Source organism: Hemicordylus capensis, chromosome 7 (genome assembly GCF_027244095.1).
Source record: "Hemicordylus capensis ecotype Gifberg chromosome 7, rHemCap1.1.pri, whole genome shotgun sequence".
NCBI lineage: Eukaryota > Metazoa > Chordata > Lepidosauria > Squamata > Cordylidae > Hemicordylus > Hemicordylus capensis.
In genome coordinates this window covers 18,114,888-18,138,852 of record NC_069663.1, presented here as the reverse complement: position 1 = coordinate 18,138,852, position 23,965 = coordinate 18,114,888, and the positions used below count along the sequence as shown (strand labels likewise).

Here is a 23,965-nt window from a genome sequence, read left to right as displayed (position 1 = left end):
CTGATTCACACAAAAACCAGACACGTGTACAGACATCTTTCTATATGTACAACACTGAGGTCTGAAATAGGCCTTCACAGCCCTTCAGATGGGGAGAGGGAGGAATCATGTAGCAGGGTCTCTGGTAAGTAAGAGAGGAAGTAGGTTCTTATGGGATGAGACAGCTCTTAAGATCACTTGGTCCCAGAACATTCAGGAGTCTAAAGGTCAAAACCAGCCCAATTAGGGAAGGAAGCCCAGATGCTGAGCTGGCTTCTGCTTTGCAGCTGCCAGTTCTCAGCTCCAGAGTGAGGGCTGCTTTTGCTGACCCCACGACATAGATAGGGATCTCTGGAAGCTTTGAAGATCATTTGCAGGGGCGTAACTATAACAGGGCAAGGGGGGACAATTGTCTGGGGGCCCACTGCCTTGGGGCCCCCCTGAGGCAAGTCACATGACTGACTCCCCCAGCCGTGCACCCGCCCGGGCTTCCTTCAGTTGTATTCGGTAACTGGCCCTCTCCACCCCCAGCACAGTACTTCCAGTGACTGTTGCTGGTGTCCCTCTTATGTTTCTTTTTAGAGTGTGAGACCTTTGAGGACAGGGTTCCATCTTATTTGTTTGTTGTTTCTCTGTGTAAACCGCCCTGAGCCATTTTTGGAAGGGCGGTGTAGAAATCAAATAATAATAATAATAATAATAATAATAATAATAATAATAATAATAATAATCCCAAACTGATGTGAGTGTTAAGACCTGGAGCTACCAGAACAGCATTTCTTTCTCTAGTACCATTAAATGACTTGCATCGTCCACAGTTTACAAAACCTTTTAGGATGATGTTCTATTGTGGCACATAGGGTGTGTGTGTGTGTGTGTCTGTGTGTGTGTGTGTGTGTATTTACTATGCTTTTTGTTACCACTCTTCAGCCTCATTTAAGATTCCTTTACTTCATGAGCTGCGCTTCAGTGGGGGGTGGCATTTTAAAATCTTGTGTCTGGACCCACTCCAACCTTGCTACGCCCCTGGTTATGTTTTGCCTTCAGGAATGAAACGCCTTCATTGAATCATAACATCATGACTTGCCTTTCTACTTCTTGAGCTGGCCCTGCCATGATGCAAGGTGGCGCAGGCTGCTTCAGATGTCAGGCTGTAGGCTAGTTCTCAGGGGTGGCAGCAGCAGGAGCTGCCCAGCCTGGACGGTGTGCAAAGGAAGGAAGGCAAAATGGTGCCATGCTGCTTTTCCTCTTCCCTTCCCGACAGAAAATGCAGGGAGGGGAAGAGATCAGAAAGGTAGGAATTTGGGGTATGGTTTTAACAGGGGGGGAAGAGGAGGGGAAAGAGGTAGTGGCGGGTTTAAGGAGAGGCAAAGTAGGCACTTGCCTACAGCAGCAAAATTTGAGGAGCAGCAAAATTTGAGGAGCGGCAAATTTGCTCCTCAAATTTTGCTGCCTCTCTCTGGGGGTGAAGGGAAAGTCCCCCCCCTTTTTTCTAAAAACCGCCGCTGCACACTGGGACGGGGGCAGCAAAGGCCACACAGCGGCAGCTGCAGGGAGGGGGGATGAGAGGAAAGTCCCCCTTTTACTTTAAGACGCCCAGGGGCATAGCAAGGTTGGAGTGGGCCCAGAGACAAGATGTTAAAATGCCCCGCTCACTGTAGCTCAGCTCATGAAGTAAAGAAATCCCAGGTCTTAACACTCACATCAGTTTCGGAGGATGAATACAACTGAAGGAAGCCCGGGCGGGTGCGCGGCTGGGGGAGTCAGTCATGTGACTTGCCTCTAGTGGGGGGGGGCCCAAGGCAGTGGGCCCCCAGACAACTGTCTCCCCTTGCCCTATTATAGTTACGCCCCTGAAGACGCCACTGCATGGTAGAAGCTTTCCCTCGCTGCCTCACTGCCCTACCGCACAGCGGCGTTGCAGGGGAACTTTCCCCTCGCCCCACCACCGCCCTCCTGCCGCAGCCGCTGTTGCCCCATCCTGCCACGAAGCAGCATTTTTAAGTAAAAGGGAGGACTTTCCCCTCACCCCGCTTCCCCGCAGCCACCGCTGTTCGGCCTTTGCTTCCCCCATCCCACCACACAGTGGCGGGTTTTAGAAGAAAAAAGTGGGGATTCTCCCCTCGCCACTCCTACCCTCGCTGTGGCCGTGGGGGTGGCAAATCCTTGGGGGGTGGCAAACCCTACAGGCAGCAAAAGTCTTAATCCACCCCTGAAAGGAGGGGGTGTGATATGAACTCTGCTCCAGCACTAGTGTATGTTTATGGAACCTTTTTTGTACAGGACAAAATTGGGAAACTCAAACAGAGAGAAGATTGCATCCTATGTGCCCTTTATGTGTGGTCCGTGGTGGAACATTGACTATGGAATTCGGAGTCGGTGACTAAGAGGAGTTGTATATTGGTAAGTTGTATGTTGGTAACATACAGGAGTTGGTAACTAAGAGCTGGTCTTATGGTAGCAAGCATGACTTGTCCCCTTAGCTAAGCAGGGTCCGCCCTGGTTGCATATGAATGGGAAACTAGAAGTGTGAGCCCTGGAAGATATTCCCCTTAGCGGATGGAGCCACTCTCGGAAGAGCAAGTTCCAAGTTGCCTCCTTGGCACCTCCAAGATAGGGCAGAGAGAGATTCCTGTCTGCAGCCTTGGTGGACCAGTGGTCTGACTCGGTATATGGCAGCTTCCTATGTTTATTCGCATGATTTTGTATGGTTCCCTGACAGAACTCTGAGCACTCGTACAGATGTCTGAACAGGGGGGCTATAATCTGAGTACTGGGTGTTCAGCATGCCCTACCTCTGTGCTGTGATTCTGATCCAGATCGGGCCCACTTTGCTGTTGTTTTAAAGTAAGCCTATCTATCTATCTATCTATCTATCTATCTATCTATCTATCTATCTATCTATCTATCTATCTATCTATCTATCTATCTCCTTCCCCTCTAGAAGGAAGCCTTTAATTATTAATATCACGTCTGGCTTGGCCCTCAGTAATATCCTCCTGTTGGCCATTAGCCTGGATGGCGGGAACATCTGCTGCAGCAGCAATCATAATCACAGACCTTAATGGTAAAATGTGCTCTCAAGTTGATTTCGACTCCTGGCGCCCACAGAGCCCTGTGGTTATGTTCAGGTATTTCCAAAGAGGCTGGGCAGGAATCTGGGTGAGAGCAGGAGCAGAAACCAGCTGATGAAGTGCTACAGGGCTGTGACTCACTTACCTGAGATCCCACTCCCTCCTTACCCTGCTATGTGGGGTTTTTTGTTTGTTTGTTTTGTACTTCCTTCCTGCTCTGACTGTTGGGAAATTAGTTTCAAGCAGCTAGAACGTACAACCAGTGGGATTTCCCAGGGTGTATCTTGAGCCCGCTTCTTTGATGCTTCCAGAGTCCTTGTTTCTCATCGCGATTAAGATTTTTCTCTTGTCAGTGTTCTTCTCACCACCTTACCCCAATTATTACTGGACCACAGAGCAACTCTGAAAAATTCCCTGAAGCCAGCCAAGTTGCCTGGCAGAAATTCTCCATCAGTGGGATATATTGTGGAGCAGGTCAAGATAAGGACTAGTCTGTTCTTCTTTCCCAGCACTTACTGCAGGCTGTGAGCTGTGAGCTGCAGAAAGGGGTAAGACCTCACTTTGGCTTTGGCTCAGATGTGGTGTAGTGTGGGAGGTGTTTTGTTAGGGGTGGTTGGGTGTGAGGAATATTTCTTCCTCTTCTGTACTTAGATCTGCATACGTGGTGCCTATTTCTATACTCTCTGTTAGTGGCATGATAATAAAGTAAAGGTAAAGTGTGCTGTTGAGTCAGTGTTGACTCCTGGCGACCACAGAGCCCTGTGGTTGTCTTTGGTAGAATACAGGAGGGGTTTACCATTGCCTCCTCCCGTGCAGTATGAGATGATGCCTTTCAGCATCTTCCTATATCACTGCTGCCTGATATAGGTGTTTCACATCGTCTGGAGAACATACCAGTGGGGATTCGAACCGGCAAGTCATTTCCCCGCTACACCATTAGGTGGTATACCCTGCTTTGTAAGGTAAAGGTCAAGTGTACTGTTGAGTTGATTTTGAATCCTGGTGCCCACAGAGCCCTGTGGTTGTCTTTGGTAGAATACAGGAGGCGTTTACCTTTGCCATCTCCCGCATAGCATGAGATGATGCCTTTCAGCATCTTCCTATATCACTGCTGCCCGATATAGGTGTTTCGTAACAGTGGGGATTCAAACCGGCAACCTCTGGCTTGCTAAACAAGTCATTTCCCCACTGCGCCATTAGGTGGCTTGGCATGATAGTAGCTATAGCTTAAACAAACCATTTAAATTGTGAATTGTTTAAATGTTTAAATGTTTAAATTTTGTTTTAATTTGCTTTTTTTAAAATTGTACACTGCTCCGAGACATAAGTTTTGGGCGGCATATAAATATATACAATATAATACAATACAATAAAAATAATAATGAATAATAAATACTAATCCACCCACCAACCCAACCTATGGTGCTTTACAGCTTATGAGAGGTCAGGACGTTGTGCAAAGGACTTACAAATCAAGAAACAGACACAACAGAAGCCAAATTATGTTTAAGGCTTGTACAATCTGTGTACAGTGTGCAGAGAGACAGATCTGTATGCAGGAAAAGTTAATCACTTTGTTATGTTGGACACAGGTACAGCAGTACACTACCTATCTGCATCCTGCATTTGATGGGTCCTGTGCCCAGATTCACGTTTCAAATGAACACAGGTAGAGTCATTCTCAACAAAAAAATGTAGGTGTGTACAGACACTTGAATACAGGCACAACATAAATGTCTGAATAGGGAGACAACGAAGAAGGGGAAGGGAAATTGAGGAGGGGCAAACTGGATGAATGTGCTGTTATTTCAATTATACCTACTTGTATTTAGTTACAGTCATTAGGACTAGGGTTTTTTGTCATAGAAATGATGGGTTTTGAGGAAGGTTAGGTACATAGGAAGCTGTCATATACTGAGTCAGACCCTTGATCCATCTAGCTCAGTATTGTCTACACAGACTGGCAGCGGTTTCTCCAACGTGACAGGCAGGAGTCTCTCTCAGGCCTATTTGAAGATGCTGTCAGGGAGGGAACTTGGAACCGTTTGCCTGCAAGCATGCAGATGTTCTACCATTGAGCTATGGCCCTATCCCCTAAGGGGAATATCTTACAGTGCTCACACATGTAGCCTCCCACTCAAATGCAAACCAGTGTGGACTCTGCTTAGCAAAGGGGACAATTCATGCTTGCTACCACAAGACCAGTTCTGCTCCCAAGGTTTGAAGGCAACAGGATAAGTGGCATCACAGAGGCATTCTGGGAGAGAGTTTCAGGTATAAGGGGCAAGGGCAAAGGGCAGAGAAGTGTGAGGAAGCAAATCCAGGGGTGTAGCCATCATTGCGCGAGGAGTGACAAATGTCCATGGTCTGCTAGGGTCAGCGGGGGCACATCACCCCTTTGCCCCTCCTCCAGGCCATGCCCTCGTCCTCCTCTCTCAGACAGCTGAGGGTAGTGGGGCTGGAGAAATGAAGGTCACAGTCCGAGATGTGTCACTTTTACCTCAACTTTGATGATCAAATTCCCAAGATGGCTCAACATCACTGGAATTCCCAAGATGGCACAACATCACTGCACACATCTAAAATATAGCTGCGTTCAAAGAGCAGTAAAGAGAAGCACACAATAACAAGTCAAAGCGGCAGTAAAACTGACAGGAACTGCTGAAAGGCACACAAAGCCTGGGAAACTAGAACAATATGTTCACCTGGCTCCCAAAAACAACCCGATTCAGAGCCAGGGTGCTTTCCAGGTTACCTGCTCAACAGCGGCAAAATGCTTCGGTTCAGGCAAATCACATTCAAAACATAAATAGCAAAGTACCCAGCAGGGGGAGCAGTCTCACGAAAACTAACAACTGGAAAATACAGCAACCTTTTAATGCCAGATATACAACATTATAGCGATAAATCTTAGTGATTAAATCCAAAACAAGGCATCGTAAATGTGAATGGCACCCTGCTGCTGTCAGTGTAGGGACCGTGGTGTCACAACACAGGAAATGTGGAAGCACACTTCAGAGATATGTCCTGACCTGTTGCAGGGTCTAATCTGGAAAGCGCCCAGGAGCTTTTACATACAGGGCTGTTACCCCGAATCTCCTCCAGAAGAGAGTGTGTGCGTTCACACACCAGCCAAACTGACCCCACCCCCGACACAAATCGGGCTTTCTCTTCGAGCTTGTCCCGATGTATTTCTGGGGTTTTTAAATGCTGGTTTTAAGAGAGTTTTTCTGAAAATGCCAGAGCAAATAGGGAGAGGCACTGACGTGGGATCATTAACAGGATAAGAGGAATACCCTCTTTAGGAATGCAGATAGAGCTCTCCAGAAATGCAAACTGAGCAGGCTTGCCTAACTGCCGGAAGCGAACTCTTTAAGTTCTAGTTACAAAAGTAAAACCGCTGTGTTTGCTCAAGCTGACTTTTTTGAACAATATTAGTCTGCTTGCTTAAGGTTTTTGCTGGTTAAAACACCACACATGTGCTGGAAAAAAGGGAAGAAATCTGTTAGTGTGTCTGGTTTTGCATGACTAACCCTAACCCCTGCTAACTTGGCAAAGAGGCACCTTTTAATGTGGTGATTCTCTTTATTTAGCAGGGGGAGAGTAACTGGCTCTATCCACCCCCAGCACAGCACCCCCTCCAGTGACTGTTGCTGGTGTCTCTCTTATGATTCTTTTTAGATTGTGAGCCCTTTGGGGACAGGGATCCATCTTATTCGTTTGTTATTTCTCTGTGTAAACCTACCTGAGCCATTTTTGGAAGGGCAGTATAGAAATTGAATAAATAAATAAATAAATAATGAATGAATGAATGAATGAATGCTCCCAGTCTAGGACGCCAGGTTTTGAAGGCAACATTGTGTTCCTACCCAAAGAGCACGCTCTCTCACTCCCTCCCTCCCTATTGGCTAGAAGGAAAACACAGAGGCATGCAATGTGAACCTGCACCAAAAGGAAACCCAAGAGCAGAGAGGAGGGGCTGCTTCCCTCAGATGCCACGAGGGTAATTCGAAGTGGCTTCGCTCCACATTTACCCCGCAGCATGAAGCCATGTGCAAATAACTCTCAGGTGAGCAGCTGAGAGGAGGGAGTTCCACAGAAAAGGCACCACTACCAAGTGGTCGTGGTAATACCAAAAAGGCCTCTTCAGTAGCCACTCACTTCAAGCACGGGCAACCAGCGCTCTAACACTTAGACAAGCTTGTGTGGGAGCTGTCACTCCTTCAGAAATCGTGGTCCTAGACAGACCAGGGGCTGGTTAGTTTGAACAAATTATGACCATCGTAGATCAGTTGTATTGGTTGCCAATCCATTTCCAGGCCCAATTCAAGGTATTGGCCTTTAAGCCCTAAATGGCTTAGAACCAGTTTATCCGAAAGGGTGCCTTCTCTGAAATGTTTTTGCCCCTTTTCTAAGACCATTTTCAGAGGCTACCTACAATGGTGTGACAGGTTACTACCAGGGAAAGAGCCTTCTCAGCAGTGGCTCCCGTCTATGGAATACTCTCCCTTGAGAGATTCGCCTGATGACTTCCCTGTAAATGTTCAGACACTAGACAAAAGCCTTCCTCTTCCAGCAAATGTTTAATTTGCAATTGCTGGTTCACCTGACTCCTGCTGGCACGGTATTAGTTTACCAGCTGCGTTAGCTTATTTTTTTTAAAAAGAGTTTTTCTGTTTTGTTTCTCTTGTTTTAGATCAGGGCTGCACAACGTTGGCCCACAGGCTGTTGGACTACAACTCCCATCATCCCTGATCATTGACCACTGTGGCTGGGGATGATGGGAGTTGTAGTTGGAGGGCCAATGTTTTTCAGCCCTGTTTTAGATGTTGGTTTTATTTTTATTTTTGTAAACTGCTTTGAGGACTCTGGTTAGTTGAGTGGTATATAAATATAATTTTAAAATAAACAGACCATTTAGGTCATGGGTGGCCAACCTGAGGCTTGTTGGATTAAAACTCTCATCATTTCCAATTGCAGTTTATTGTGGCTGGGAGTGATGAGAGTTGCTGTCCAACAGGTGGAGAGCCTCAAGCTGACCACCTCGGATTTCAGCCTTTAAGGTCAAAACCAGTGCTTTTCATTGTGCCCTGAAGCTGATTGGTAGTCTGTGGAATTCTTTAAGCCAGGAGTTCTCCGACTTGGGACCCCACACTCTGGTTGGACTACAACTCCCACAATCCCCTGCTGCACTAAATTGCAGCAGGGGGTCATGGGAGTTGTAGTCCAACACATGGGGACTCCGTTTTGAGAATGCCCGCTTTAAGCAAAGGTGAGGAGTGCTCATTTTTAGACCCCTGTTCAGATGCCAGAGAAGGATTAATAATAGTATAAATGAACCGACCGAGTGTGACCACATTTGGATCGTATCTCTCTGTGTGTGCGCGTGTGCGTGCGCATTTAACTTTGTTGAAGTTTCCTGAACAATGCTATGGGTTGTTAGTATAAGATAACAATCCACATATACCAACCTAATTACCAGAAGTCGGGCAAGATTTGCATGCATGTTAGGACTTGTGCCTGTGCTGCCTTTTTGGCCTCTCTCTCTGTGTGTGTCATCATCACAAAGGTAGTGCTGCCATGAGGCAAGGTTAGGTAACTAAGAGTGAGAGGTTGACAGCCCTGACCAGCAGGAACACTACTGTGTTCTTGTGAAAGCCCCACTCATTTCACTCGGGCTAGTGCAAGAGAACTTCTTCTTCTTCTTTTTTTTGCAAATTCAATTTTTATTGATTTTAACAACAACAATATTATCATTCATTAAAAATACACACATAAAAGGTGGACTTCCCGCTCACATTTATTCGTGAATCAACAACTATAAAATTTACCCTTGCTATGATAATAATTCGAAACATAAGTTCAAACTCTTACAAACATAATTAATCTAACCAACCTGCGATTTATACTACATTTCAAACCCTGCTGTCAAGTCCATAGTAGGAAAGTAATTCTTTAGATACAACAAAAATGGTCTTCTTTAGTGCAAGAGAACTTCTCAGTGGTCTGTGCCTCACATTAATTAATCCAGTCATATTCTTAACTGAATCACATCTCATTAAATTGCTCTGCAGCTGTGGGGGTCGCTATGTCCATTCTATGGATTCAGTCTATTGCCCTCACTTTGAAATTTTTCACACCCAGCTTTTAGCTCGCATCTCCTCCAGAATGGAGGATGTGCATTCACATATTGGCCAAATTTACCCCAAAGCCCCTGCAAACTATCAGGGAGCACTTCACGCACGATTCAGGTTTTTCATTGCACATTAGAGTGTAGCCCGATTTATGTCTGGGGTTTAAGAAATCCACTTTTTGCGTCCGTTCTGGGGGGCGACTTCGAACTCGCAGTAAAGCCTCCCAGAAAACTGGTTGCAAAGCCTGCTGTCTAGGAAAGTGCCCAGGGACAATTGCCTAGGATTTCTTAGAGCAGTCTCCTTCTCTCGCTTCCCAAATCCCAACACATCCCCGACATATTCCTCACTTCCAGACTGGCTGGCAGCCATTTGATCTGCCCATGGGGTTCACTGGACGGCTGCCAACCAATGTGATGTCTCCCCATCTCATTTTTATCGCTGTTAAGCCTACCTCTGCCAAACCTGGCGCCTCTCCCAGAAAGCCAAGAGCAAACACCTTCAGTCTGTATGTAAGCAGATATTCGTAAATCTGTGCAGTGCTCGGCTAACTAGACTTATTCAAAAAATAACTTCCACTCCGTTCAGTGGCGCTAACTCTGTAGGAAGTGTGTTGAGGGTTGCAAGCTTTTCACCTCAGTGTGCAATCTTGCTACTTAACCCATGTCCCAAAGGTTCTGTGCACTTGGTTTAGCATTGCACAGTCTTCCTTCCTGAGCAACCCTTATCTGGTTTTGCATGACTAATGGCAGCAGTTTGCAGAGCTTGGTCTTGGCTTTCTCCTTTCAGGGCAATGCCAAGGGGTGGAACTCTAAAGGCACCCCCCCCCCCCAGAGGGAGGGCTTTCTGGGTGTCAGGAGGCTCTTCAGATTTGTGCCATGCTGCCCCACACATCAGCCACACAGGGCTGCCAGTTGGAAAGTTAATTGGAAAGTTAATTGGGTTGCTATGGTTTTTTATCCAAGATCCACAGTGACTCTTCCTGCCCAAGTAGCTGATTGGCTGCCCCTGACATGGGAGAGGCTATAAAGGCTTCCTGGTTGGCCTTGGCAAGAATCCAGGTTGACTGTCTGGTTGCTACACACCCAACTATGTATGTCCTATGGTCTGTCCACCTGCTTGCCAGATTGTCAATTGATGGTATAACTAGAAGCTTCCAAACAGCCACACAATAATTAGGGATGTGTGGGGTATGTACGGCAGAGTCGTCCGGTCCTTAACACTCGATGACATTGGTCAAGTTCCAGATTCTTTCCTCCAGACACTGAAGGAGATGCAGGTGGACTTTGAGGCTACCCAATGAGTAACCCACATGAACAGCCCTTCTGCTGCTCTGCCGTGTCTTCTGGTCCCTAGCAGTTGGTGATATGGAGGGGCGGCCCCTCTATGAGGCGAGGTGAGACAGTTGCCTCAGGAAGCTGATTATTGGGGCCCAGCAAAATGGCAAGATACCCTCACAGGAACATTGGAAGCTGCCATCTACTGAGTCAGACCATTGGTCTATCTAGCTCAGTATTGTCTTCACAGACTGGCAGCCGCTTCCCCTAGGTTGCAGGCAGAAGTCTCTCTCAGCCCTATCTTTGAGATGCCAGGGAGGGAACGTGGAACCTAGATGTTCTTCCCAGAGTGGCTCCATCCCCTGAGGGGAATATCTTCCAGTGCTCACACTTCTAGTCTCCCTTTCATATGCAACCAGGGCAGACCCTGCTTAGCTAAGGGGACAAGTCATGCTTGCTACCACAAGACCAGCTCTCCCCTCCTTTGCTCTGCTTTAAAAACATCAACCACATAGGAAGCTGCCTTATACCGAGTCAGACCATTTGTCCATCTAGCTCAGTATTGTCTATATACAGACTGGCATCGGCATCTCCAAAGCTGCAGGCAGGAATCTCTCCCAGCCGTACCTGGAGATGCCAGGGAGGGAATTGGGGAACTTCTGCATGCAGAAGAGCATGCGGGTGCTCTTCCTAGAGCGGCCGCTTCCTCTAAGGGGAAAATCTTACAGTGCTCAGACATGTAGTCTCCCATTCATATGCAAATCAGGGTGGACCCTGCTTAGCAAAGGGGACAATTCATGCTTGTTACCACAAGAAGGAAGATGTACACAAGGAGGTGTCATTTGGCGCCCTGCCTCAGGCGCACGAGATCCTGAGTCGCCGCTGTGATACACTCCAGGTTCGAAATGCTTCTCTTCAGAAGCAGAAGGAGCTACAGGTGGACTCAAGTGGAGAAGCCAGCCCACAGAAGCATCCTTGCCATTGATTGGCAAGGCTTGCAGGCATTTCTCTTCGTCTTTTTGGTGTCTTTTTGCACTTCTTTCTGACCACCATCATTTACTCCTGCTTACGCTTTTTGCATCAGCCAGTCAGAGCCACATCATTCTGTGCGCCTTGTTCTCACGCTATCAGAATAAGTGATGCAATGTGAACTCGGGGCCAAGCAACTGGGCTAAAGAGGGTTATTGAGATCAGAAGGAAATTGCAGTTACGAGGCTTTGCGATGATTCAGAACCAGATTCAGCACGTGTACATTGCAAATATCCTGGACACGTTACAGTGGTCAAGCTTCCTCATCCGCATTCGTCTCCAAATCTTAAGGACCATTACGTGTGATATCAAGCCCATGGTTAGACCTGATGGGCTTGTTTCTGCTCAGCAAATCACAGCTGTGTCCTTCTGATAATGCTTCACAGACGGCATATCAGTCCCGACATACCTGTCGGACCAACACAACTGCACAGCCCTAGCAGTTAAAGTCGGGAACTGGGATCTAAGACTGAGCTGAGACTGACCTTGCCTATTGCACCAAACAACACATTATATTCAGCCTGTCAAGGCTTTCCCATCTAATCCACCATTCTGTCTCCAACAAGGGCTATTCAGATACACCAGCCAATTCCCTGGCAACTGGTACTCAGAGGCATCCTGCCTTTGAGGCTGGAGGTGGCCTATAGCCCTCCAACTAGTAGGCGTTGATAGACCTCTCCTCCATGAAGTTATCCAAACCCTTCTTAAAGCCATCCAGGTTGTTGGCTGTCACCACATCTTGTGGCAGAGAATGCCACAAGTGGATTATGTGTTGTGTGAAAAAGAACTTCCGTTTGTTGGTCCTAAATTTTGTGGCAATCAATTGCATGGGATGACCCCTGGTTCTAGTGTTATGGGAGAGGGAGAAGAATTTCTCTCTATCTGCTTTCTCCACACCATGCATGATGTGGAGCATGATAGACCTTGCTGATCGCACCACACAACACATTCTATTCAGCCTGTCAAGACTTAAGGTCCATCTAATCCACCATTCTGTCTCTAACAAGGGCTGTTCAGATACACCAGAAAATTCAGAAGTTGGCAGGAGGGGCGTAGCAAGGTTGTAGTGGACCCAGAGACAAGATTTTAAAATGGCCCCCCACCACTGAAGTTTTATATGTGTGTGTGTGTGTGTGTGTGTGTGTGTGTGTGTGTGTGTGTGTGTGCCACAATAGAACATCATCCTAAATTATTTTTTTTTAAGGTTTTGTAAATTGTGGGTGATGCAAGTCATTGAATGGTACTAGAGAAAGACATGCTGTTCTGGTAGCTCCAGATCTCAACACTCACATCAATTTCGGAGGATGAATACAACTGAAGGAAGCCCAGGTGGGTGCGTGGCTGGGGGAGTCAGTCATTTGACTTGTCTCGGGGGGGGGCAAGGCAGTGGGCCCCCAGACAACTGTCTCCCCTTGCCCTATTATAGTTACACCCCTGGTTGGCAGTCACAGGGACAGTAATTTCCTGTTGGATAGACAGCACCTTCCTTTTTCAGATTGACTAGATTCCTGTGATAACAGCATGCCACAGGTTATGCGCTCTCTCTTTCTCAAAGGGTAGGGCAGCTGGGTGGAGAGTACCAACTGAAACTGAAACGCCCTGGATGCAAAGGTGCTCTTTAACCTGCCATGTGCCAACATCTGCTAGGTTTATTGCAATGTCAGCTGGAGGCTGGGGCCTCTGGCATTCATGACTGTGCCACATATGATTTCCTCTTACTGGAAGTTGTTTCCATTTACTGGAAGTTGTTCAGTGCCATTAGATGTATGACAGGAGCAGTGATAAGCTTTAATAGCCTCTGCAAGTCAGGCATTTTAGAACAAATCTGTTGATAAATATTAGTGATGGCTCATTGTGGCTCTGCTGTCCCTTGTGGCTAATTGGCTTCCTCCTCTATCTTACAAAACCTCATTTCCCCAGCTGTGATGTCACCATTTCTTCATTTCAATGCCTTTGTAGAACCTTCCTGCTGCAGTCCCGGGTTTTGGAGCTCTACGAGTGAGCAAGCTGCTTGAAGCCAAACGTGAAGCGAGAGAATACCTACAACCCAAACTCACTTATTGATGTACGCTCTCTGCTATACTCCAACCAAAACTTGAACTCCACTGAGAATATCCGCTCTCTTGACTCTGGTAAGTGGAGGCTGTTTTTATCAATGCAATCGATACAATGTCCATTAGGGATATGTCCCAATTTCACAACCAAGGCTTCTTTGTCAGGATGCTGAGACAGTTTGCTTGCACTGCCAGCAGCCACATAATATGATTCTCCACTCTGTGAGGTTAAATACTGGCCGTTAATGCCTATGGCTTGAGCTTCTCTTCATTGGTCCCTGCTGGGTTCTCCAACTCCATTTCAGCGAAGGCAAAAATAAACGCTGCCTCTGGCACCGTTTGACTTGACAAGATGCATCAGGGAAGTGTAAAGATGGAACAATTTAGTTCTTCGCATCCCGAAGGACCTTTTTTCAATACCTGGAAATGCTAGAATTCCGTGTGACACATCCAGTCACGGGCGTAATGAAGCAAAGTCTAATGCTTATGGTAAATTGCCCATTTGGATGATATTCAAAACAAAGGACAATGCCAGAAGCTGTAATTGATTACAAATATGCAAGTTGGGATATGTTGGAATCAAAATTGTTGTTATTATGCTCACTGCGTTGGATATATTGAATTAAAAGACCACATTTGTGTTAGGTTTAATTAGTTTTTTAAAATTTCTGTAATACAGATGAAGTGATTAAATCAAGTTATTCACACAATCAAAAACTGTTCTACCCAGGGTTAAGAGCTGTGTGTACTCCCAATTTTTGGTTGTGTGGAAGCAAAGTAGAAGGGAAACCTGGGTAGAAGTGATTGTGTGGAAGCAAGGTAGGAGGAAAAGCTACCCATGTTTTCCTCCTACTTTGCTTCCACACAATCATTTCTACCCAGATTTCCCCCATAACTTGTTTCCATTGAACCAAAAATTGGGAGAACACACAGATCCCAAACCTAGGTAGAACACAGTTTTTGATTGTACTTGACCACTATGTATATAATTACAGGCTGACCAGGATGTAACCAAGATGATCAGGGGCCTAGAGCACCTTGTTTATAAGGCAAGGCGACAACACCAGGGGCTTTTTAGTTTAGAAAAAAGACAACTGTGGGGAGACATTATAGAGGTCTATAAAATCATGCATGGTGTGGAGAAAGTAGATAGAGAGAAATTCTTCTCCCTCCCACATAACATTAGAACCAGGGGTCATCCCGTGAAATTGATTGACAGGAAATTTAGGACCAACAAACGGAAGTACTTTCCCACACAACGCATAATCCACTTGTGGCATTCTCTGCCACAAGATGTGGTGACAGCCAACAATCTGGATGGCTTTAAGAGGGGTTTGGATCACTTCTTGGAGGAGAGGTCTATCAATGGCTGCTAGTTGGAGGGCTATAGGCCACCTCCAGCCTCAAAGGCAGGATGCCTCTGGATACCAGTTGCAGGGGAGTAACATCAGGAGAGAGGGCATGGCTTCCTCTCTTGCTTGTGGGATCCCCAGAGGCATCTAGAGGGTCACTGTGGGAAGCAGGATGATGGACTAGATAGGCCTTGGGCCTGATCCAGCAGGGCTATTCTTATGTTCTTAGAAATGTGGTTCCGCTTCATTGGTATTTTAAATTCTCTGGTTCAGTTCCAGTTCAGACACTAACCTCAGGAGCGTCAAACTGGTTTAGATACCATTTCCTGTGGAACGATATTAGACTTTCTTTTTTACATCGTAAACTATAAAGTAACTACAATGACAGCCATTTATCTTGTGGGGGTGAAATACTTATTTACAAACTTTATTTCTGAACATTTAAAAGGGTCTTACACAGAAAACACACACAACAGGATTAAAAAAAATACTCCAAGATAATAAAACATTAATTACAAGCTGATTGCCTGATTGGTGAACCACTTATTCTGAACCATTTTTTGAATGTAGGACCTTGGTTCTGGTTCAGGCTCAAGGCAACCCAGAGATGTTGGGTTTGGGTTCCATTCTGATTCACGTTGGGGCGGGGGGCTCTCTTTTTTTCGTTCAGTTTTGTTTGATCCTGCCCAGTAGAAACAGATGGTAGAAACAGAGGGGGAAGAAAAGGAAAAGTAGAAGAGGAGAGAGGAAGGAAAGGAAACAAAGGGGAAGAAAAGAAAAGTTAAAAAATGAAACTGAGAATGTCATCTGGGAAGGGCATGCTGGTTCAGGTGATTTCAGGCCTGCTCTTATATCTGCTGCAAGAGGCATATAATGCCTTTAATCACCTCGCCTCATTCCCCTACCTGTGGGGTGCAATGATGCAGCAAAACTGTAACTGCTATCACCAGAGGCGCACCTAGGTAACTTTGGCGCCTAGACCTAAAGGCCTATGGAGGGGCCCCCTCCCTTGCAAATTAAGCATCATCATGCTCAGCCGGGCAACCACACCACCCAGGACAGACTAAAGAGGATTTGGGGGCCCCCAGGGGCTGAGGAGGCCCTGGACTTTGGCCCAGAAGTCCAGGAGTAAGAGCACCTCTGTCTATCACTGCACCTTCTGCCCCCAATTTGAGAAGATAAACAAGCCCTCTAGAACTGTAGACCCTAGATCTACTTTTCATCCCAACTGCTACGTCACAAATTCTTTTTTCCTTCTCTTGAATGTTCTAAGAAGACAGAAGGTCACGCTTGGGGTGTCCCAAATTAAGTTGGCCCAAGAGCCATTATTGAGTCTTGGTCCCTCGGTTGAAGACCATTGCTCCTGAAGGCAAAGGACGCTCAGAATGAAAACAAGGACTGTCCTTGATGAGAAAGAACAGATGGCCACTTGATACAAGCGTGAAAAAGGAAGATGTGTCTCAGTAAAGGGAAGCCCAGAATTCTAAATATGCCCTCCGGAATATCTGAGGCCCTTGTGGTTCTAGCTTCCTGCTTACACCCATAAGATATGAAGAAATAGGAGGTTACCTGCAAAAAACACCACCACAGAAAACCCAGCCCTCTATGTTAGGGCCAGATAAGGCTATGAGCTGAACTTGACCAGAGTTCAGTCCTTTAGCCGAATATTTCAAGAACAGATTGACTCAAAACAATTTGATTTTTATTTATTTTATTTCACAGTTATTAATATTTCAGATTCAGTTCCCTATTGCCTGTCTCTAGCCTAACCAGTCTTTTGTACTTCTAATCTGCTTTTATTAAGAAAGGAAACTTTAAGAAAAGAAAAAGATGAACCAATTCAGCTGATATGTTACCACACCACATTGCCTTATTGACAAATTCATTGTGTGGTTTCCCTGGATCAAGTACTGTGTCTCAAACACCAAGAAATACATCCTCTTTGCCTCTTCCTACAGTTTCACTTCCCTCCCCTGCCCCCAAGTAAGTCGGTGCCAGTGAAACTGCAGGGGATGCCAGCCTTATGGCTGGAAAAGTCAAAGGAGTCTTTGATTTGCCCTGCCCTCAGGGGCAAGGTGTGAAAAGGTGGTGGCAGAAATGGAGGTGTCGAGATTATTCCAGGGCGTGATAGATCCCAGACAGGAAGTGATGGCACCTAGAAATTCAACTGTGGTGCTTAGAATAGGAAATTCAGAGGAAGTTGCGTATAGTTTTTTTATTTGTCCGGGGAGGCCAGATTCTTTTGTAAACATGTTACTTGTGAAGGGGATAAAGAGAAGCCCATTGACCTTCTCCTTCCACAATGAGGTCATTCACACAATCACAAACTGTGTTCTGCCCGGGTTTGGGAGCTGTGTGTGCTTCCAGTTCCTGGTTGTGTGGAAGCAAGGTAGGAGGAAAACCTGGATAGCTTTTCCTCCGATCTTGCTTCCACACAATCACTGCTCCCCAGGTTTTCCTCCTACCTCGTTTCCACACAACCAAAAATTGGGAGCACATACAGTTCCCAAACCCGGGCAGAACACAGTTTGTGATTGTGTGAATTACCTCAACATCTGCCACTAAGTAATTTTGTCAAGTGCCCATTGGCTGGCTTCTGAATGTCTGGGCTGGCTCCCAAATCCAAAATAAAAAAGTTTAAAGCCTAGATTACTCAGCTACTTTCCTAGGGAAATCCACCAGCGTCCATCTCTGTTTTCAAGATAATGCAGTCATTGTCTTTGAGCAGGATTTTAAGCAGTTTGTTAAGGTACTGTTTTACTGTAACTGAGATTGGGATCACACAGGTTAGTGATTCAAGCACATACACTGCATATAGAAGGTAAAGCTGTGTGACTCCTGGCGACCACAGAGCCCTGTGGTTGTCTTTGGTAGAGGAGGGGTTTACCATGATGCCTTTCAGCATCTTCTTAGATTGCTGCTGCCTGATAGGAGTATGTCCCATAGTCTGGGAAAACAAACCAGCAGGGATTGAAACCGGCAACCTCTTGCTCCCTAGGCAAGTTACTTCCCCACTGTGCCATTAGGTGGCTCCATACGGAAGGTACTGGGTTCAATTTCTGGCACCACCAGTTAAAGGATCATGTAGCAGGTGATGGCAAAGACCTCTGCCCAAGGCCCTGTAGTGGAGAGCTGCTGCCAGTCAGAGTAGACGTTCCTAGTCTAGATAGCCCAATGATCTACTCTGAAAAAAGGCAGTTCATACGTCCATATATGAAGATTATGGAATTGTGTTGTCCTGATACATAGCTGCATTAATTTTAATGATTCTATAAGTGCCTGGATTTTGTAGGAAGCAAGATTTTTTTTAAAGCAAGAAAAATAAACCAACACCTGATACTTGAGGGATGATAACCTGAAAGAGTGCTTGTACTTGGCTATTTACTCTGTATTACATATTTCATTCTTTTGTTTTTTAGAATAAGAAAAACAGAGAGGAACATACTTTGCCTTAAGAAAGACATTATGACTATTGTAATGAGTACGACGTTCCAAGAAAGCCAAGAGAACATCTCTGCTGTTGGTATCCATAATGGACATTCCTCTTCCAATGAGCCTCTGGATTCCGAGTTCAGATATACTCTGTTCACCGTCTACTATAGCATCATCTTCATTCTAGGCTTTGTGGCTAACACCTACGTGCTCTATATTTTTGGCCGGGTTTATGCTAAAAAGAAATTAAATGAAATCAAACTATTCATGGTCAACTTAACAATAGCGGACCTGCTCTTCCTCATCACATTGCCAATGTGGATTGTGTATTATCACAAGAGAGGGAACTGGATCATGCCCTCCTTTTTATGTAATTTGGCTGGCTACTTGTTCTTTGTGAATACGTACTGCTCAGTTGCCTTCTTGGGAGTTATAACGTACAATCGGTTCCAAGCGGTCACAAAACCCCTCACAGCTGCTCAGTCGTCGACACGAAGGCGGGGCATTTACGTCACTGTAGCTATCTGGATCCTGATAGGTGGCCCGTCTATGTATTTCCTCATTGGAGAGAGCATCAATGACGAGATCATCAGCAACCATGTTTTCAATCGCTGCTTTGAGCGTTATGACACCACCAAAGACAACATTGCTGTCCTTGCCATCCATGTGGTCATTTGCATTTGCTTCTTTGCGATCTTTCTAATTGTCCTGATCAGCAATGGATTCATTATTCGGACACTGCTCTCCCAACCAGTCAAGACCCAGAAGAGCACCCATGTTAGGCATAGAGCACTCTGGCTGGTATCCACCGTCTTGGCTGTGTTTATCATCTGTTTTGTGCCTCACCACATTGTGGACTTGCCCTGGACCCTGGTTGTTCTGAACAAATGGGACATCAGCCGCCGGAGCCAACAACTGGTGAATGACATACATCAAGTGACCCTATGCCTCCTTGGCACCAACTGTGTTCTGGATCCTATCATCTACTGTTTCCTTACCAAAAGGTTCAGGAAACACGTTTCAGAGAGTATCAAGAACATAAAAGATAGCCGCAAGTGTTCCAGGCAAACGACGGAGACCGGTGTGGATGTCATGGTGCCTCTGGAAGAGTGTTTGCGGCATGCTTCCACCAAGCCTTAGAAGCCATGCTGCGGCCTACCAAGCAGCAAGACCTTTGCTATGCTAACTCGGTGCTAAGCACAAGCAAGCAGGGAGGCAAGAACTCTGCAATTTGCCACACGTCTGCCAGATGAAGCCAGTGTTCAGCTCTCGTCTCTACCCTAGGAGCAACTCCAGGAACTGAAATGCATTCAGGACCCTTCCTAGAAGCATTGCCTCTCAGGAACCCGCAAGGGAAATGCAGAATACCTCAGCCAGCCTAGTTGTCTTTTGTGGTCATGGAAGGAAAATACTTGGAATAAATAATGTAGGACCTCTGTTTAAAAGATGGGCATTATATTTGTGTGCGAGGACCCCCGTGGATCTGGAAAGCAAGAGCAGGTTGTTCATTGCACAGGGGCAAGCTTTTTTCTCCGAGAAGAGCTTAATATAGCAGGCATGTTGCAAAAGGAGAGAAATCTTCAAAGAACAGTGGTGGAGGAAGCTGTGGTTTGCTCATCTGGCCACAGATAAGCAGCAAATGGCCGCCTAATCTTAACCTTTGCTGTTCAAGATGGAAGATGATGGGCCTGTGCTCACCCTCAGGATAATGTGAGTTGAAGTGGGGCTCTGCAAGCTGCACATGCTCCTGAAAATCCAGATTTGACTGGGAATCCAGATCTGCCACTGCAGGGACCAGATGGAGCCCAGATTGGTCAGCTCAGATCAGATCCTAGATTCTGATCCAGGCTTGCTATGGTGGTGAAGCTGGATTCCCAGTAAAACTCCAGGTTCCCACAAAATATGTTGTGGGAGCCACACATTGCTTGGGGTTCCCAGATCCCCGCTTCAGCTCACATTGTCCTGATTGTGAGAACAGGCTCTGTACTGCACGGGTCTGTGTTAAATAAATAAACATATGTGACTCAAGCTTGGTGTCAATGGCCCACATGTTAGAAACAATTTCATCTCAGGAGCTTTGAGGGGAATATCTGAAACATTTTCATGTCACGGGGGAAAAAGATTTAGACTTTTGCTCTTGAGTAACTTTTTGTTGTGGTGGTAGGATTTTTTAAAATACAAAAAATGTGGGAAGACATTATTAGAAACTATATATCACCATCTTAATATTGCACGTCTGTGTAGCCTGACTCTAATCAAGTCAAACACTTCCAGATTTTACTTGCACGGTACATTGCATATTTCTACTTTCTAGATCCATCACAGCATTAACCTTGGGTTACAATTCTGGTCATATTTACTTGGAAGTAAATCCAACTGAAATCAGTGGAACTTGCTTCCAGATAAATGTAGAGATTTGCACTGGGAATCCAGATCCACCCCTGCAGACACCAGACTGAGCCCAGATTGGTCAGCTCAATCCAGGCTTGTTGTGGAGGCGAAGCTGGATTCCCAGTAAAACTCCAGGTTCTCACGAAATACGTTATGGGAGCAAATTCAATTTAACTCAGTGGAATTTGTGTCTTGGGTAACATCCTTAGGATTAGGCTGTGTCACCAATGGGGGCTTATTTAGTTGTAGCTGGTATGCAGTTCTATATTTCGATTTTAAAAAATGTATTAGGAACATAGGAAGCTGCCATATACTGAGTCAGACCAATGGTCTATCTAGCTCAGTATTGTCTTCACAGACTGGCAGCAGCTTCTCCAAGGTTGCAGACAAGAATCTTTCTCAGGCTTATCTTGGAGAAGCCAGGGAGGGAACTTGAAACCTTCTGCTCTTCCCAGAGCAGCTTCATCCCCTGAGGGGAATATCTCACAGTACTCACACTTCTAGTCTCCCATTCATATACAACCAGGGTGGACCCTTAGCTTAGCTAAGGGGACAAGTCAATCAATCAACCATCTTTATTATGGTCAAAGACCAGCACAGGATATAGTACAGATACCATGAAATAAATAATCACGTGGCAATTACATTAATTACATTAAAATTATTATAAACCAGATTATCTTGAAGTAAAGGTAAAGTGTGCTTACGAATCAGTTTTGACTGCTGGTGACCACAGAACCCTGTGATTGTCTTTGGTAGAATACAGGAGGGGTTTACCATTGCCTCCTCCCACGCAGTATGAGACGGTGTCTTTCAGCATCTTTCCTATATTGCTGCTGCCCGATATAGGTGTTTTCCATAGTCTGGGAAACATACCAGTGAGGATTCAAACCAGCAGCCTCTGGCTTGATAATCAAGTCATTTCCTCGCTGTGCCATTAGGTGGCTCTTGAAGTAGGCAAAACTAAATTGTTGGACTCTGCTTAGCTAAGGGGACAAGTCATGCTTGCTACCACAAGACTTTTCAAAAATGGCAGTGGAAATGAGACCTCCGGGGAGGAGATCTGTGTGATGCTGGATGTCTTGCTCATCAAAGCGCTGGGGGACACTCACCACTGGTGAGCTGGCAAGTGGATTTGTAGAAGCCAGCCCAAATGATGACAAATATAAGTCAATCATCAAATGACTTGGGTAGGAACACTTGATTTGGGACTCTCTCACATAAGGGCAGCTCCATAGCAAATAGTATTGCTGCCTATGTGTGTGTTTGCGCAGCCAAAACACCTGAGTACATGCTTCTGGGAACCCTCCCTGATTGAGCAGAAGGCCTAGATAACTAAGGGAGGGCAGAGGTTTATGAAAAGCTGCATACCATGGAGGAAGTGGATCATAATCAGGACAAAAAGATTCAGGACAAAAGGAAATACTTCTGAACACAACACAGAATTAATGTATGGAATTTTCAGCCACAAGATGTGATGGCCACTCGCTTAGATGGTTTAAGAGGAGGTTCATAGAGGGAGCGCTAGCAATGGCTGTTACCCATGACAGCTAATCAAACCTTCATGTTCAGAGGCAGTATGCACGGAATACCAGTTGCTGGAGAGCCGGAGAGAACTACTGCCTTGAAGCCCTAACTAAATGTGGGTTTCCAAGAGGCATCTCTGTATGTTTAGCTTGTGAGTTCTTACATGGGTATTGAAAAATTATCTTCTAGGGTGGCTTTCTGTGTGGGGAAGAAGAGATGCTTGTTCATATGGCTATGTTTTATTCTCTTTCATTCAAGGGAACTAGGCAACCCAAGGCCCCAAGATTTCTCCAATGTTTACATATGTTCATAGCATTAAATGTCAAGTATTACATGGTTAAAACCTATGAGGTCTCATGGTTACGACAGCCACTGAGCTTAAAAACCTCAGACTTTTGTAATGAGTGTACAGACAGTGATTACATACTGCAGCCATGGGGTGAAATGAAACAAACCCCAAGTTTTACTTGTTGGCTATTGTATCTGGGCTTACTGTGATTTTCTTTTTAACTCTACAATCTAGTGTTACAGCAATATGTAAGGATCATGCCGGAAGTGTCAAGGCAAGATAATTTGGGATAGAACCAAGCCTCTGTGGGAAAAATTTATTTTATTAAAATAAAGTCTGTAAAAATATTTATCTGTGAATAATTTATTATTCTTTCTGCTCCTGGGAACATTCTTCTGATTCAGAACTGCCCATCCTCCTGTGCAGAGCATAGAAGACACTATCACTGCCACACTTGGGACTTGGTAAATGAGTTAAGGAGTAGAACCATTCAGCACAGTCCTAAACATTTATTCAGAAGTAAGATCCATTGAGCTCAATGGGTCTTGTTTCATAGCAAACATGCTTGCTTATTTACAGTCTGCATTTTCAGGCCACCTTTCATCTATGACCCCCCCAGGCAGCTTACAGCAAAACAAGCACCATTAAAACAAACATCAAGACTAAAACGATAAAAACATTAATTTTGTTTTTGTAAACCGCCTCAAGGGCTTCGTAAGTCATAAGGTGGGGTGAAAATTCTATGTAAACTGCTTTGAGAACTTTTGTGGAAGCGCAATATATAAATATTCAGAGTCACAGTAGAAATCCTATTTTTTAAAAACCGCAAGATTAAAAAAAAGCAGACACAAGGGATATAATACAGCACATTCAAAATATATAAAGCTGCCTTATACTGACTCAGACCATTGGTCCATCTGGCTCAGGAATGTCTACACTGACTAGCAGCGGCTTCTCCAAGGTTGCAGGCAGGAGTCTCTCTCAGCCCTATCTTGGAGATGCTGTCGAAATCTGATGCTCTACCCCAGAGATATGGCTCCATCCCCTAAGGGGGATATGGGACGGTGCCCATCAAGCAATGGTGGGCAATGTAGAGGCCTCTTGGGGGAAGGGGGACACCCCTGGAAGAACCGCAGGTGCCCCAAAGTGGGTTTATTTATATATTTATTGAGTACATTTCTATCCCACTCTTCCTCCAAGCAGCCCAGAGTGGTGTATGTACATGGTTATGTTTCTGCTCTCAACCACCCTGTGAGTAGGTTAGGGTGAGAGAGAAGTGACTGGCCCAGAGTCACCCAGCTAGTATCAGGGCTGATTGGGGATTTGAATTCGGAACTCCCAGGTCTTAGTGCAACACTCTCACCACTACACCACACTGGCTCTAAGGGATGGAGCCGCTCTGGGAAGAGCAGAAGGGTTCAGTTCCCTCC

General features: G+C 45.6%; 1 protein-coding gene across 1 annotated transcript; it reads left to right on the top strand.

Annotated features, from left to right (window-relative positions):
- The first annotated feature begins 13,482 nt into the window (after positions 1–13,482).
- Positions 13,483–22,884, top strand: PTAFR (platelet activating factor receptor). The gene is made up of 2 exons (XM_053266773.1): positions 13,483–13,622; positions 18,316–22,884. Exon 2 carries the CDS (start codon positions 18,362–18,364, stop codon positions 19,466–19,468), a length of 1,107 nt encoding a protein of 368 aa, XP_053122748.1. The 5' UTR covers positions 13,483–13,622; positions 18,316–18,361; the 3' UTR covers positions 19,469–22,884.
- Positions 22,885–23,965: the final 1,081 nt, after the last annotated feature.

Coding starts and splice junctions, on each gene's coding strand:
- PTAFR (XM_053266773.1), top strand. CDS start 18,362: ATGACTATTGTAATGAGTACGACGTTCCAAGAAAGCCAAGAGAACATC.